The sequence below is a fragment of the Tiliqua scincoides genome, chromosome 12, assembly GCF_035046505.1.
Source record: "Tiliqua scincoides isolate rTilSci1 chromosome 12, rTilSci1.hap2, whole genome shotgun sequence".
Classification (NCBI taxonomy): Eukaryota; Metazoa; Chordata; class Lepidosauria; order Squamata; family Scincidae; genus Tiliqua; species Tiliqua scincoides.
In genome coordinates this window covers 16,265,522-16,282,310 of record NC_089832.1, presented here as the reverse complement: position 1 = coordinate 16,282,310, position 16,789 = coordinate 16,265,522, and the positions used below count along the sequence as shown (strand labels likewise).

At 47.0% G+C, this 16,789-nt stretch overlaps 1 protein-coding gene across 2 annotated transcripts in view; it reads left to right on the top strand.

Moving 5' to 3' along the window:
- The window catches only part of COL4A6 (collagen type IV alpha 6 chain), a 177,811-nt gene that overhangs the window by 153,901 nt on the left and 7,121 nt on the right, over positions 1-16,789 (top strand). For both annotated transcript variants that reach the window (XM_066640029.1, XM_066640028.1), the window contains 11 exons: positions 703-766; positions 4,059-4,133; positions 4,217-4,324; positions 5,043-5,150; positions 6,840-6,911; positions 7,201-7,326; positions 8,529-8,645; positions 10,068-10,229; positions 11,530-11,628; positions 12,475-12,621; positions 14,259-14,375. In XM_066640029.1, the coding sequence (XP_066496126.1) occupies positions 703-766; positions 4,059-4,133; positions 4,217-4,324; positions 5,043-5,150; positions 6,840-6,911; positions 7,201-7,326; positions 8,529-8,645; positions 10,068-10,229; positions 11,530-11,628; positions 12,475-12,621; positions 14,259-14,375 (1,195 nt within the window). The remainder of the gene's footprint in view (positions 1-702; positions 767-4,058; positions 4,134-4,216; positions 4,325-5,042; positions 5,151-6,839; positions 6,912-7,200; positions 7,327-8,528; positions 8,646-10,067; positions 10,230-11,529; positions 11,629-12,474; positions 12,622-14,258; positions 14,376-16,789) is intronic.

Below are 16,789 nucleotides of genomic sequence, written 5' to 3'. Positions count from 1 at the left end.
GGAAGTAACGTGAGACCTGCAAATCTCATGTTACCTTCCCACTATAAAAGGCCCTGCATGCTGGCTGAGCTAGTCTTTCCTTTGCTGCCACTGAGCTCATCGGCAGCGAGGGAAAGCAAGGTGCGGAGCTCGCGCGGCGGGCCAGCGCGGGCTGGGGTGAGGGCCAGGTGCCCATTGGAGGTGGGGGGACCCCCTGGGGGCTGGATGGGGACCCGCAGCAGGCCACAAGTGGCCTGCGGGCCAGGGTTTGGGCACCCCTGGTTTAAGCTATCACCATGAGTTTGCGGGTGGGACAGTGTTCCATCCTCTATAGATGTGCCCAGGCAGCAGCTGCCATGCATCAAAGTAACACAGAACTTAAAACGAAGAAGTCATATTGTGGACCAAAATATAGAATCAAATAGTGAGTCTGCTGATTCTTACCTCTCTGCAAGTCCCAGTGTGACTCTATCTTTTCTTACCTCTCTATGAGTTGGGTACAGGTAAGAAATGACAAAGTCTCTTTGAAACTGTACATCACAAGCAAAGCATGTTGGAGTCACAGGCCTTGTAGCATCAGGAGCCACTTTGCCTGCTGTTCGCTTCTGCAAGTACTGCATCTATGCGCCTGTCATGCTCAGATAGTTGGACCTGGGTTCCTTCCTCCATCTCAGGCAAAGTGCAATATCAATAATGATGGTTAAATGATGCTCTTGTCACCAGGGTGCCGAAGGTGTGCCGGGGTCTTCTGGATTCCCAGGAGCACTGGGATCACGTGGACCAAAGGGTAAGTAGCCAGTGGGATTTTTATGCACCCTTTTTCAGAGAATTAACCACCTTACGGCAGTGGTTCCCAAACATACCCGGTCATGGCCCCCCTGTGGCCTCTTCTTCCTGCCCAGCCGGGAGCTGCTATCTTGGATCTTGTGAAATATCCAAGATAGAGAACATAAGAACAGCCCCACTGGATCAGGCCATAGGCCCATCTAGTCCAGCTTCCTGTATCTCACAGCAGCCCACCAAATGCCCAAGGGAGCACACCAGATAACAAGAGACCTGCAAGGCTTCCTGGGAATTGTAGTTAAGAACATAAGAAGAGCCCCACTGGATCAGGCCATAGGCCCATCTAGTCCAGCTTCCTGTATCTCACAGCAGCCCACCAAATGCCCAAGGGAGCACACCAGATAACAAGAGACCTGCAAGGCTTCCTGGGAATTGTAGTTAAGAACATAAGAAGAGCCCCACTGGATCAGGCCATAGGCCCATCTAGTCCAGCTTCCTGTATCTCACAGCGACCCACCAAATGCCCCAAGGAGCACACCAGATAACAAGTCCTGCAAGGCTTCCTGGAAATTGTAGTTAAGAACATAAGAAGAGCCCCACTGGATCAGGCCATAGGCCCATCTAGTCCAGCTTCCTGTATCTCACAGCGGCCCACCAAATGCCCCAGGGAGCACACCAGATAACAACGCACCTGCATCCTGGTGCCCTTCCCTGCATCTGGCATAGCCCATTTCTAAAATCTGGAGGTTGCACATACATGTCATGGCTTGTAACCCGTAATGGATTTCTCCTCCAGAAACTTCTCCAATCCCCTTTTAAAGGCATCCAGGCCAGATGCCGTCACCACATCCTGTGGCAAGGAGTTCCACAGACCAACCACATGCCGAGTAAAGAAATATTTTCTTTTGTCTGTCCTAACCCTCCCAACACTCAATTTTAGTAGATGTCCCCTGGTTCTGGTGTTATGTGAGAGTGTAAAGAGCATCTCTCTATCCACTTTATCCTTCCCCTGCATAATTTTGTATGTCTCAATCATGTTCCCCCTCAGGCGCCTCTTTTCTAGGCTGAAGAGGCCCAAACGCCGTAGCCTTTCCTCATAAGGAAGGTGCCCCAGCCCAGTAATGGTCCAAGATGGGAATCTCACGATACCATGTACAATGAATGATGGGCTGTTATCATACGCATGTTTTGCTAGACACTTAAAAAAAATTTAGTGTTTGGGGATAATTCATTTCACTTTCCTGATTTTGGGTGGCTGAGAGCAGTTAGAGCTGGAGGAATGAAAGTCACAGGCTGGAGTGTGGCAGGATGTGACCGCAGAGAAGTAAGGGAGGTGACAAGGCCATAAGCTGCTTTGAGGGCACGGACCAGAAGTTTGTGCTGGATCCGGGAACAGGCCGGAAGTCACTGTAGTGATCTTGTATATGTATATGTAGTGTATATGATCTTGTAGTGTATATGATCAGAGTGACAAGAGAGGGTTTGTTGACAGAACCCTGGATGGGAGGTGAGTGGCTGAGGTGAGACAATGGATCCTGGTTGGCAACCTTCAGTCTCGAAAGACTATGGTGTAAGCCTACAGCACCCGGTATTCCCAGATGGTCTCCCATCAAAGTACTAACCAGGCCTGACCCTGCTTAGCTTCCAAGATCAGATGACAATGGATGAGCAGATGGAAGGTGCATCTGAGATGTCCAGGCTTTGGGCAAGCCTCTGTTCCTCATAGGGATTTAGATACCTGTGAGCCCAATCCTATGCATGTCTACTCATAAGTAAATTCCATTATAATCAATGGGGCTTACTGTCAGGAAAGTGTGGATAGCATTGTAGCCTGTGGGTCCAATCCTATCCAATTTTCCAGTGCTGGTGCAGCTGTGCCAATGGGGCGTGCACTGCATCCTGTGGTGGGGAGGCAGTCACAAAGACCTCCTCCAGGTATGGGAATATTTGTTCCCTTATCTTGGGGCTGCATTGCGGCTGCACGGGTGCTGGAAAGTTGGATAGGATTGGGCCCTGTGTCATTTGAATGAACAGTAAGTCATGGCATGAAGAGAAGTTTCAGGCATGAACAGCAAGGGAGCCAACTTCGTGAACAATACAAAACTATTCAGGATGGCTTCATCCCAAACAGACTGGGAAGACCTCCAAAAGGATTTTCTCCTAGAAAGTCATAACCCGTATAACATCAGATTAGACCGTTTGATGTCCTTATTAAATTATACCGAAGGATCTGCCAGCCGCCACACAATGATTTTTGTGCGCAGTTGTTGCATGAGAATTTGTTATGCCAAATTCTGGAAAATAATGTCTACTCCTGTGAAATTAACTGAGTATGCTGTTCTCTCTAAACTAATTATATTAGAGAAGATAATTAATGTCTGTCTTAAGAAACTAATTATATTAGTTTCTTTAGACAGAAACTAATGTCTGTCTAAACTAATTATATTAGGGAAGATAATTAATGTCTGTCTTAAGAAGGAAGACAATACTGTAGGCCTTTCCAAACTGGAAATATTGTTTTCAGTCCTGGCAAGACTTATTCCTCTTCAGAATAAGGTATATTCTTTATTGGTTCTAGATGGGCCAACGGAACTCACTTATTTTCTTTGCGTGAAACTGATTCTCTTCTGTTATGTTTTCAAATGAATGTCATTTGTGTACTTATTTTTGTAATGAATTTTATAAACAAAATACAGTCATAGAATAAAATACAGTGGGCCCTCGGTGTCCATGGGGAATCTGTTCCCAGATCCTCTGCGGTTATCGATATCCGCATATGCAGAAAACCCTCAAACCACCTCCCAGACATGATCGGAAGCATCTTCTAGTCACGTCTGGGAGGTCCTTGAGGCCCATCATTGCAGGGTCAGCTCCTGCATTGGGTCAGATTCACAGGTGCCAAACCCACGGATGAGAAGGGCCAACAAAATTATATCTCCTATGTATGGGGTGGGGGGGGAGGGGGTTAGCCATGGGGCTGACCAAAATGCTTGCTTTGAGCTTTGAGTCTTCCTGGCAACAGCTTGTATGTGAAGCTCTTGGAGGGAGCTCTTCAAGCAAGTCCTAAGAACATAAGCAGTTGCCAGGAAGACTTCCCCAAGCTGCAGCTCAAAGCAAGCATTTTGGTCAGGCCATAGGCCCATCTAGTCCAACTTCCTGTATCTCACAGTGGCCCACCAAAAGCCCCAGGGAGCACACCAGATCACAAGAGACCTGCATCCTGGTGCCCTTCCTGGTGCCCTCAATGAAGAAGTAGTCCACAAAATGAAAATGTGGCATGTGTGTTTTCATTCCAGGTGACCCGGGAGAATCCCTTGGAATCCCAGGTGCTGTTGGCGCAAAGGGCAAGCGAGGAGACTCTGGACTCCCAGGTAAGATACAGAGGCAAACTTGTTTCAACAAGATGCAGTGCCATCTTGCCATTTAATAATGTTATTTTTGTTTCTCTTTTGAGGTGGAAGAGGCTATGAGGGAGCGAAGGGCGAGCCAGGTTTCCAGGGGGCCATTGGGCCGAGAGGACAGAGAGGTTTGCTGGGTGACCGTGGTCAGCCAGGACCACCAGGTACTGGAGCCTTGGGGGGGGGAGGGAAGGGGCACAGTAAGGCAGTGCCTTTTCTTTTGTGTGATTAAGTGTTCATTGCTGGTCTCTTCCTCCTGTTTTTCTGCCAAGGCTGTTATAGCTGATCCTGTTGTGAATCCAGTTCTGGTTTTGTTTGCACCTCTCTTTCTTGCAAAGAGGATATCTCTTAATACCACAAAAGTGCTATGGAATATAATTACAAAGCCTTATAAAAAAAATTGGGGGGGGGTGCAGTTTAGCCTTGCCTAGGGTGCAAAATAGCCTGCCACAGACTCTGTCTGTAGATATCCTTAGTAACTTGAATCAAGCCAAGCTATCGGCCCCAAGTAACCATTGAGTAGATCACATCTTGGCAAAGTCTGTGAAGTAACTGGCTGCCTTCTGTTCTTTTTAAAAATAATATATGCATGCATAATAATATATGTATGCATAATGTAATGTATATATGTATTTGTGTGTACATATGTATTATGTGCGTGCATATTTAGATATTTGTGTATTGCTTAGGTCTCTATTCTCTGTATGGTATCTGTTCAGAGACTTTATCTATCAAATGCTTATGCCTAATAAAGGTTTGTTGAGTTGAGTTAGTAGATTTGTACAATGTCAGTGTGTTCACTGTCAGTGGGTTTCAACGCATCATGTACGACCTCAGTTTTAAATTATTGTGGTGGTGATAGGTTTTTTCCCCCCTCCTTAGGACTCCCTGCAATTGGTATTTCAAGAGGCAACCCAGGCCGTCCAGGCAGTCCGGGGCAGCCTGGTTCTCCAGGGTTTCCAGGGCTTGTTGGTGCTCCAGGTCCAAAAGGTAAGAACACAGTCCTGCTGGATCAGGCCAAAGGCCCATCAAGTCCAGCTTCCTGTATCTCACAGCGGCCCGCCAAATGCCCCAGGGAGCACACCAGATAACAAGAGACCTGCAAGGCTTCCTGGGAATTGTAGTTAAGAACATAAGAACAGCCCCACTGGATCAGGCCACAGGCCCATCTAGTCCAGCTTCCTGGATCTCACAGCGGCCCACCAAATGCCCCAGGGAGCACACCAGATAACAAGAAGACCTGCAAGGCTTCCTGGGAATTGTAGTTAAGAACATAAGAACAGCCCCACTGGATCAGGCCACAGGCCCATCTAGTCCAGCTTCCTGTATCTCACAGCGGCCCACCAAATGCCCCAGGGAGCACACCAGATAACAAGAAGACCTGCAAGGCTTCCTGGGAATTGTAGTTAAGAACATAAGAACAGCCCCACTGGATCAGGCCATAGGCCCATCTAGTCCAGCTTCCTGTATCTCACAGCGGCCCACCAAATGCCCCAGGGAGCACACCAGATAACAAGAAGACCTGCAAGGCTTCCTGGGAATTGTAGTTAAGAACATAAGAACAGCCCCACTGGATCAGGCCACAGGCCCATCTAGTCCAGCTTCCTGTATCTCACAGCGGCCCACCAAATGCCCCAGGGAGCACACCAGATAACAAGAAGACCTGCAAGGCTTCCTGGGAATTGTAGTTAAGAACATAAAAACAGCCCCACTGGATCAGGCCACAGGCCCATCTAGTCCAGCTTCCTGTATCTCACAGCAGCCCCCCAAATGCCCCAGGGAGCACACCAGATAACAAGAGACCTGCATCCTGGTGCTCTCCCTTGCATCTGGGATCTTCTGCCCATCTTCTGTGTGTGGGATGAGACAAATGGACTAGTTGAATTATTATTAATCATCTTACGTATGGTTCATAATATAATTGCTTCCCCAGGGAGGGCAGAGGAAGACTTTCTTCCTTTTTTCCTGTTTATTTCACGATTATTTTTATTTTTTTTGCGAAGATGAAATGAAGCCCTCCCTTTGCCCCCATTGGCAAAAGAATTGGAAGCAGCTGAAGCTGCAAAACTTGACGCAATTTTTTTCTTATTGTTTTTCAAGCTGACCTGCAGCTCAGATAATTGTAGTTTCTTGGCTTTGACCCAGTTAGGTTTCCCTGATGTGCCTCCTGTACCACCAGATCTAGTTTGTAGGGCAGTCAGCAGGATTTCTCAGAGGAAGGAACTCTCGAATTGGAACCAACACAGAAGTCAATTTAGTTCAGGCTTTTAAGCTTCGCTGATGTCTTTATCGCCATCTGTTACCGGGGCTGACTTGTCAGCAAGGCCGCAACTGAGGCATTTGGCTCAGGTGGTGGATTTGCAGGGGATGTCGTCCTCCACCTCCTCTCACTTCCTGAATCTGAAAAGGAAGAAATGAGCAGGACAGAAGAGGAACTAGGGAGGAATAGGCTAGAGTGTCTCTTGAGACACTCTAGCCCACCACTCTTCTCCCCTCTACATTCCCTCCTCAGTTCTGGTTCCCTTTTTCTTTGTGAGCAGAAGGAGAAGCAGTGGAAGAGGAGATTAGTGCATTGCCAGATAAGGCAGGAAGGGTATTTGGGGCATCACCAGAGGTGCCAGAGAGTGTTGGGCTGGTTTTGTCTGTCACCCATGTCAGCCTTCTAAAATGTTTCCACAGGTTACTCTGGCCCCCCTGGATTGATTGGCCTCTACGGTTTACCAGGCACAAAAGGGTCAGCTGGAACACCAGGTAAATCATTGGAAAAATCCTTTAACCATGTGAACGGCTCTTCCACTTTATGGCAGCCGTTTCCCAAATCGTGTATGGGATCTGTGGGTATGAGGGAAAGCCTGTACTCTGATTTAGCCACTTGGGCATTTCGTCCACCACATCCATTAGTGGTTTATTCCCCATATGCTGCTGGCTGTCCCTACACCATTGGCACAGTGATCCTGCACATGAATGATGTACTGACTGAACGTTGCTGCAGATCTGGCCTCAGCAAACAGCCTTCTGTGTTGTTCTGTTTCCCTTTTAGGTCTCTCAGAAATTGGACTTCCTGGCCGTGCAGGACTTCCAGGTGCCAAGGGAGATCCAGGGATCCCAGGTTTTCAGGTTGGAGCCCCGGGATTCCCTGGCCTGAAAGGGACTGCAGGAGACATGGGTAAATAATAACAGTTGTGTAAGAGAGGAGAAACAGAAAGACTATAATCTGAAAGGGAATGTAGAGGAGCGGCTGCAAACCAAGAAGTCCTTAGGTCAGACCTGCCCTGTGTCATTCATTTCAGCCTCAGTCTTCCATCTGTAATATGGGAGTAACTAGACTGCTGTACTATAAAGATTACAACAGTATGTTTTTTGTAAATACACAAGCAAGCTAGTTGTTGTTGTTGTCTAGCATCCTATCTAAGACTAAAAGACTTGCCCCTCCGATCATGTTACAAGTCCATGTAGGAGCTGGGGATATAGTCGGTCACTCTCACGAACCTTTTGATTGGTTCACCAGTGCACGTGCTTCTCTGGTTCTCTCTGTACATGACGATTGACTGCAAAATGGCTGAGCTGACGTCAGGGGAGCAGCAGTTGGATGGCAGCAATAATGAAGAGTCCTACAATACATAACGTGGGGTTTGTAGGGCAGGAGGTCTGGTCTAGAGGGTAGAGCCTCCATTTGCCTGAAGATTAACTTCCACAAGGTCGCCAGTTCGAGGCTACCGTGCGACCTTGAAGCAGCTGGCAAGCTGCAGCTGAGCTGTTCCATCTGCTTGGAGCGTGGGAGGATGGAGGCCAGAATGTTAAACCAGATCGGAGTGTAACACCTTGAATGTAGTGGTTCTTGAAAGAAAGAACCTTCTTTCAATTTGTAAAAATCCCTGCGTGGATTTAATAAGCCTGCCTATGTAAACCGCCTTGAATAAAGTCTTGAATAAAGACCAAGAAAGGCGGTATATAAATACTGTATATTATTATTATTATTATTATTGTTGCCAAGTTATAGTGGGATGCCAAAAATCCCAGATGTGAATGTCCAGGGATGCCAATGACTCGGGCACATTTGACCAAGATACAACCATCCAGAATGCAAATACCCTTGTTATAAGTCAGTGGCATAGCTAGGGGGGGCAGGATCCAATATCTTCTTTGACCCTGGGTGTCAGATGCCTTAACTATGCCACTGTTACTGGGGTATCACCCTAATTACCAGTACCACCAATCTGCAGTCACACACGCAAAAGGTAACACACATGGAGCAAACCTGCCACCTGTAAAAGACTGTATCTTCAACTTTTTGTTACCTGATTCCAGGTAACTGCTTCTGACTGAGCAGAAGACCAGTCAATGAATGCCTCGTTCGTGTTGTTCTAGGTCTTCCTGGAAGTTTAGGCCTTCCTGGTTTGCAAGGGCCTCCTGGCATCTCTTTTCCAGATCAAATTCCTGGGAGACCTGGTGATCAAGGACGCCCTGGAGAGGATGGTAGACCAGGTATGAAGTTGGGGGCCTGACAGCTATGTGATGCAGCTGGTCTGCTGGCGGGACCTCTTTATTTTAAAGGCATATGCTGTTCCTTTCAAGTCAGTGACCTCCGAAGCAGCTTACAGCACATTAAAAAGATGCCCATCCAAGCTGCCTGGTTCCTGTGGTTCCTGTGTGTGTTCCAGAGGAACAAGCTGCCTCTGTTCCTGTACAGAGTAATGCCTTACCCTTGCTGCTGCTTCTCAGCTACACACCTCTTTTTGCATAGAAATTAGAACTCGCCCCCTCCTTGTTACATGAATTGGGCATAAATGAACAATAAATGCAGGTACTGTTGTTAAATCTAGTTTGATCCATAGTGCAAAATTGGGACACTTTTGTCCAAGGCTTGCAAGGCAGAAGAGCAGAGGGGGGAGGTCCATTAAAGACTTGGGGGACGGGGGGATACCCAAGCTGCATCTTCTCTCTTAAATAGCAGAGATGTGCTTTAGCAGTATCTTCAACTGGAAGGGTGCAAAAGAGAGAGACCAAAATGATTAGTGGTCTGGGGTACCTCCCTTATGAGGAATGGCCACAGTATTTGGGGTTCTTCAGTCTGGAACAGGGGTGCCCAAACCCCGGCCCTGGGGCTACTTGCGGCCCTCAAGGCCTCTCAATGCGGCCCTCAGGGAGCCCCCGTCTCCAATGAGCATCTGGTTCTCTGGAGATTTGTTGGAACCCACACTGGCCCAACGCAACTGCTCTCAGCGTGAGGGCGACTGTTTGACCTCTCAGGTGAGCTGTGGGATGAGGGCTCCCTCCACTGCTTCTTGTTTCACGTCTGTGATGCAGCAGCAGCAGCAAAGGAAAGGCCAGCCTTGCTTTGTGCAAGGCCTTCATTCATTCATATAAGTTCATCTTTAATATATTCATTTATGTAAATTTATTCAAATTTGAAATGTAAATTAATTCTTTTTCCCCCCCCCGGCCCCCGACACAGTGTCAGAGAGACCATGTGGCCCTCCTGCCAAAAACTTTGGACACCCCTGGTCTGGAATAAAGGCACCTGAGGGGGGGACCTGATTGAGACATATAAAGTTATGCATGGGATAGATAAATTGGATAGAGGAATGCTCTTTTCTCTCTTGCACACAACATCTGAACCAGAGGACATCTACTAAAATTGAGTGTCCGAAGAGTTAAAACGGGCAAAAGAAAATATTTCTTTACCCATTGTGTAATTGGTCTGTGGAACTCCTTGCCACAGGATGACTAATTTTGAAAAACAACTGGTGCAAACCCCCTTCCAGGAAATGTCATCATGGGGGGGAGTGGGGAAGAGGAAAGGAAAATCTCGTTTCCCTGAAGAATAAATACGCAACATCTCTTTGAGCCAAAAGGCTCCAGGGCTGCTACACCTCAGCTAACCTGGCTTGTCCCTGTCTGTCCTAGGCCTCCAAGGTCCCCCTGGGTCACCAGGACCACCAGGCCCATCCTCCAATCAAGGTGATACAGGCACTTCAGGTTTCCCTGGCCCTCCTGGTTTTCCCGGCTTTAAAGGTGATGTGGGAATCCGTGGCCAAAGTGGAGTCCCTGGAGTATCAGGCATCAAAGGTACCTTGTTGTGTGTGTGTTTGTTGTGTGCATATAGCACATCAAGTCTCCCCTTCTGGTCAGTTTTGTCTTCTTCTTGTCTTCTCCTTCTCCTCTGAAACTTCCCTCCCGACTCCATTCACTTGTATGCCGCTGGCCCCATCTGTTTTCCACGGCTCTTCATCCTCCTGCTTCCCTTTCTTTTTCACGTCTTGCACCTTGCTTCCTCGTAGCCTCTCACAAGCATTGGTGTACTGACCCTGAGAGGCAACCTCCACATCTCACAACAAGCCTCAGGGAACTTCATGGCTCTGATCTCTCCAGATGCCCTTGACCCTCTGGAGAAGCTGGTAGCCAACTATGCGGCGGACCAAGACCTGAAGGCTCACGGACCAATGCCGGTCCATGGACCACACTTTGAGAAGCACTGTTTTACATGAATGCTCAAGCATCTCTGGGGGCATGATATGCTGTCGTGTTCTAGCTGTCTGCATCTCTCAAATCACCTGCATCAGACAGAAAGGGGGTGAGGGAAGAGGTCTTATTCTGAGTGTGTTCTGTTGAGATGGAATCACCGCAAATGCTTTAAAAGGAATTCATAGGGTAGAAAAATCTAACCCCACGTCTGCCCACAATTCACTGTGGCATTAGACTTTTATTACCCGTTAGACTTTTATTACCCAATGGACTTACTTCTGAGTAAAATAAAAGACACCATCTTCTAATTAGCCTAATTAGTCTAATAAATAAATAATTAATTGACTAATTAATAAATAATTAATTGACTAATTAATAAATAATTAATTGACTAATTAGACTAATTAGACTAGATATTATCCCATCTCTTGCAAAAAATATACATCCCAGTGACTTCTCCAATGATGATCAATCTTGTGTGTTTGGAGACTTCCAACATCCCATAAGTAGAAGTGTTTGAAGATGGTGTCTTTTATTTTACTCAGAAGTAAGCCCATTGTGTTCAGTAAGTCTTGGGCTGTAATCCTGTCTTACTCACCGGAAACAAACACTTCTACGTGAGCCTTCTAGCAAGTAAACTAGAAGTTTGCAACAGATCTTCTGTGCCTCCAAGAGGAATGTTTCTCTGGTCTACCTAGAGATGCCAGGGACTGAACCTGGGGCCTTGGGGCATGCAAGCCACATTCTCTCCCACTGGGTTATGGCCCCCTTCATAACTTCTCGATTCTGAAACAGACTGGCCACTTTTCCCTTATCATGACATGTGTCCTAATTATGCGCCGAGTCTATGCCGTGATAGGATGTGACAGCAGATATGTGAACTTTTTGCTTGGTATCTCCTCAGGCTTGAAAGGTGAACCAGGCTTCATGGGGATGCCTGGGAAAGATGGGCCTGTAGGTGATTCAGGGCTCCCTGGCCCCAAAGGTGAAAGAGGACCTCGAGGTGAGTGCCAAGGAGGTTGTGGAAAATACAGTTACAGTTGAGGAATGGGGTAGATATGCCTTCCATTCTCTGTCATCGTGCCTGTTTTCGAGAGGCAATATGGCACAGCACGGAGGTCAGTGGATGACCTCAGGATGTCCCAGCTCCACCTCTCCCCACTCCTGAGACTGCCCTTTTCCTTTTCCATTTAGGGCAGGGGTGCTCACACTTTTTTGGCTCGAGAGCTACTTTGAAACCCAGCAAGGCCCGGAGATCTACCAGAGTTTTTTTTACAATGTTCGCGCCATCATAACATATAACATTTATGTGTACAATGTATGTTGGTGTACCTTGAGCCCCACTGAGTATAACAGGACTTACTCCTGAGTAGACATGCCTAGGATTAGGCTGTGAGGCAGCAATCCTAGCCACACTTACCTGGGAGTAAGCCCCATTGAGTACAATGGGCCTTACTCCCGGCGTTTCCTCCCAGAGGCACCTGAAGGGGGGGGGTCGGCACTCCGCAATCTACTCATTTTGCCTCGCGATCTACCGGTAGATCGCGATCCACCTATTGAGCACCCCTGATTTAGGGTAATGGCACATCACAGGGTACAGCATTTGGCCCTCCTGCCCCATCAGGAGGTCTTGGGTCACCCTGGGACTCCTTAATCAAGGAGCATGTGCAGAGGGTGTATAAATTCCTCCCTCCCCCCAACACTCTCTTACTTTGCAAGAAAAATATCCCCTATATAGGTAGAAAAATACGAGATTATAATAAGACTTGTGGGATTTGGAGCCTCAGACTTTTGCTTCCTGTTGATTCCATGCAACTTTTACAGGTTGTTCTTTGTGGGTTCTGTGCAGGGTTCCCTGGTCTTCAAGGGCTTCCAGGCCAGACACAAGTGGCTGAAGAAGTCAGGGTTGCACCTGGCGCAATGGGATTGCCCGGAATTGATGGCTTCCCTGGTTTGGATGGAGATCCTGGGTTCCAGGGGCTGCCTGGATCACAAGGTAAAAAAAATCCCCTTGGTACAGAAACCTTTAAAGATTTATTGTAGGGTTTTACAATTTTAGTTCAGTAGAAGGCATGTTCTCTTGAGTGCCTTCCTTTGTGCAATCCTTTCACATGTGTAAATGGTTGGCAACCTTCAGTCTCGAAAGACTATGGTATAAGCCTACAGCACCCGGTATTCCCAGGCGGTCTCCCATCCAAGTACTAACCAGGCCTGACCCTGCTTAGCTTCTGAGATCAGACAAGATCGGGAGATAGTGTTCAGTATAGGGAGATGGTTGGCAACCTTCAGTCTGGAAAGACTATGGTATAAGCCTACAGCACCTGGTATTCCCAGGCGGTCTCCCATCCAAGTACTAACCAGGCCTGGCCCTGCTTAGCTTCTAAGATCAGACGAGATCAGGCATGTGCAGGAACATCCAGAACTTCAAAGTTCAGTCAAAACCAAACCATTGCTAAAATTGGGGTGAGATGGGAAGGCAATGCTAGAATTCAGACTCTTAGATGTAAACCAGCCGAAGCCAAATGAAATGTCAATGTACCCAGTTTTTTGTGCTAGCTTAGAATCCAATATTTAGTTCTTATCTCATGCTAGACAAATGAATAGCTCAGCAGGAGATGGCTTGGAAAGTTAGGTAGGTAGCACCGTATAACACAAAACTTATTATGTTCAATTTTTTAATGCTTCTTATACAATTCAGGCTGCAATCCTAACCGCACTTTCCTGAGAGTAAGCCCCGTTGAACAAAATAGAACTTACTTCTGAGTAGACCTGGTTAGGATTATGCCCTCAGAGGCACAAATTCCCACAGTAATTCCAGGGTGGTTTTTTTTGTGTGTCATCAAAACTTTTTAAGTTATCTTAAATTTTGTGTTTTTATCTATCCTATCACAATGCTTTGTAAGAAATGTCATATGATACAAGTGCCTAGCATAAATTGTGGCTAAACTATTGACGCTATGCCAAAAAACTATGAAGCTAAGCAGGGTCAGGCCTGGTTAGTACTTGGATGGGAGACCGCTTGGGAATACCTGGTGCTGTAGGCTTATACCATAGTCTTTCCAGACTGAAGGTTGCCAACCAACCAACATTGTGGCTAAACTATTGATGCTTGCAACAAAATTAATAAACATTGAAAAACAGGGCCTCTTGCTTTATCTACAGGGTTTCCGTTCTAGGTACCCCTGTGGATAAGGAAACCCATAGATAATGGAATCTGTGGGTTTCAGGACCCTGTGAGGTGAGGGAAGCTGTGCTCTTTATGCCTCTGGAAGGTTTGCTGAGGGCTGGGGAGGTTCAGGGACCCCACTGAGAGGCCTTAAAAGGTCACTTCTGGTTTTACGGAAAAATCGGAAAGGACGTTTTCAGGTCTTAAAAGGCCTTTGGACGACCAGAGAAGACTTTTAAGTTTAGGGGACCTATGGTTAATGAAATCCGTTGGTCCCAAATCTGCAGATACAGCAGGCCCACTGTATTCAGATAAAACACAAAGCTGTTCAGATTTTGTTATACAGTGTAATGCGAAACTTTATTATTCTTGGATTCTTAAGCGACATTATTACAGTGTACCCATGATTCTTGTGATACAACCCAAGTATAAAACAGACAGTTTACTATGGTTATTTTTCTTCACAGGCCCCAAAGGAATGCCCGGCAGACCTGGCCAAATGGGTTCTAATGGTTTAGCTGGGCCACCTGGTGTGGTAGGGGATCCTGGGACACCAGGTATTACGGGCTCACAGGGATTTGAAGGTAAGGACTTTGGAAGTCACTTTTTAATATATTGCTCGCTTTCTTGCTTGCCATTATTGTGGAAGGAGCAGATTCAATTTAATACTTTGCATATTTCTCCAGGATGTGTTTATCCAGATGTAGTAGTAGTAGTAGTAGTAGTAGTAGTAGTAGTAGTAGTAGTATTCTATTGTATTGGCAACCTTCAGTCTCGAAAGACTCTGGTATCGCGCTCTGAAAGGTGGTTCTGGCACAGCATCTAGTGTGGCTGAAAAGGCCGATTCGGGAGTGACAATCCCTTCCACACCGGGAGCAAGTGCAGTCTGTCCCTGGTCTGTCTCCCTGGCTGTGGGCCTTCCTTCTTTGCCTCTTTGCCTCAGACTGCTGGCCAAGTGTCTCTTCAAACTGGGAAAGGCCATGCTGCACAGCCTGCCTCCAAGCGGACCGCTCAGAGGCCAGGGTTTCCCACTTGTTGAGGTCCATCCCTAAGGCCTTCAGATCCCTCTTGCAGATGTCCTTGTATCGCAGCTGTGGTCTACCTGTAGGGCGCTTTCCTTGCACGAGTTCTCCATAGAGGAGATCCTTTGGGATCCGGCCATCATCCATTCTCACAACATGACCGAGCCAACGCAGGCGTCTCTGTTTCAGCAGTGCATACATGCTAGGGATTCCAGCACGTTCCAGGACTGTGTTGTTAGAAACTTTATCCTGCCAGGTGATGCCGAGAATGCGCCGGAGGCAGCGCATGTGGAAAGCGTTCAGTTTCCTCTCCTGTTGTGAGCGGAGAGTCCATGACTCGCTGCAGTACAGAAGTATACTCAGAACGCAAGCTCTGTAGACCTGGATCTTGGTATGTTCTGTCAGCTTCTTGTTGGACCAGACTCTCTTTGTAGTAGTAGTAGTAGTAGTAATAATACAGGTATTTATATACCGCCTTTCTTGGTCTTTATTCAAGACTTTATTCAAGGCGGTTTACATAGGCAGGCTAATTTAAATCCCCGTAGGGATTTTTACAATTGAAAGAAGGCTCTATCTTTCAAGAGCCACAACAATTCAGATGTTTTGTTCTGATCTGGCCTCCATCCTGGCCTCCATCCTCCCACGCTCAGAGCAGATGGGAATAGCTCAGCTCAGCCTGTCAGCTGCTTCAAGGTCGCACAGTGCCGGTGGCCTCGAACTGGCGACTCTGTGGGTGTTATCTTCAGGCAAATGGAGGCTCTACCCTCTAGACCAGACCTCCTGCCCTAATCTACAGAGGGTTTAGGGACTGCACCAACCTTCTTTCTAAGCCAGGGATGGGTAAACCCTGGCCCATTTGCAACCCTCGGGGACCTCCAATCTAGCCCACAGGGAGCCCCCAATCTCCAATGAGCCTCTGGCCCGACGGAGACTGGACCATGACTGCCGGTCGCAACTGCCAGACATGAGCTGGAAGCCGAGATATAGCAAGGCCTTTTATAGTGATCATGTGTTTTGTGCTTTGCCTTGGGCATTATTTAACCCAACCCCCCCCCAATTGCCTCTGAACAACTTTTGTCTCCATGTGTTTCTGGCTTGGTCTGTATGTTTTCACTGTGCAAGAGGTGTGTGGTTCTACACGCCTGCATTCTAGTTCTCATGTGTATTGTAAATAAACTCAGTAAAATTCATTCATTTATATAATTTGACCGCCTCCTTCCCTACAATCCTGCCCGTGCTCTTAGATCATCTGGGGGGGCCCTTTTGACTGTGCCACCACTAAGAGATGTGAGAGGAGCAGCGGCCAGGAAGAGGGCCTTCTCGGTGGTGGCCCCCGAACTGTGGAATACCCTCCCCTTAGAACTGAGAACTGCTCCCTCGTTGCTAACGTTTCGGCATGGACTGAAGACCTTTTTATTTCAAAAAGCTTTTAATTGTTGACAGGCTGGCTGGCGTTCTTGCTTTTTATATGAAAATCCACGGGGTTTGTTTTTAGTTTTTTTTAATTATTGTAAATTGTTTTTTAATGTATTTTTAAGGTGTTTGTAAGCTGCCTTGGGTGCCCGCTGGGCAAAAAGGCGGGGTATAAATTAATATAATAATAATAATAATAATAAGTTCCATCTCTAACGTGTTCATTTATGTAAATTTATTCAAATTTGAAATGTAAATTGATTTTTTTTTTCCCCCCAGCTCTGTGGGTTCTAGGGAAACTCTCTGGTTCTAGGGAAACTCTCTGTAGTAACAAATTGTCTGCATCTCTTCCTCCACTGGCTTTATTACAGACAGTTGTCCTAGAAACAGAACCACAGAACCCAGAGAGTCTCCTCAAAGCTGGAAGTGGCATCATAAGAAACAAAGGCCATTGAGAAGACCCTGGAGTTTGTTTTGAGAAGCAAAATATTGACCATCTCTAGACTAGAAAGTGGGACGTTAAGGTGCCTACGGACATTCCTGCTGGTCTCTGCTGAGACCAC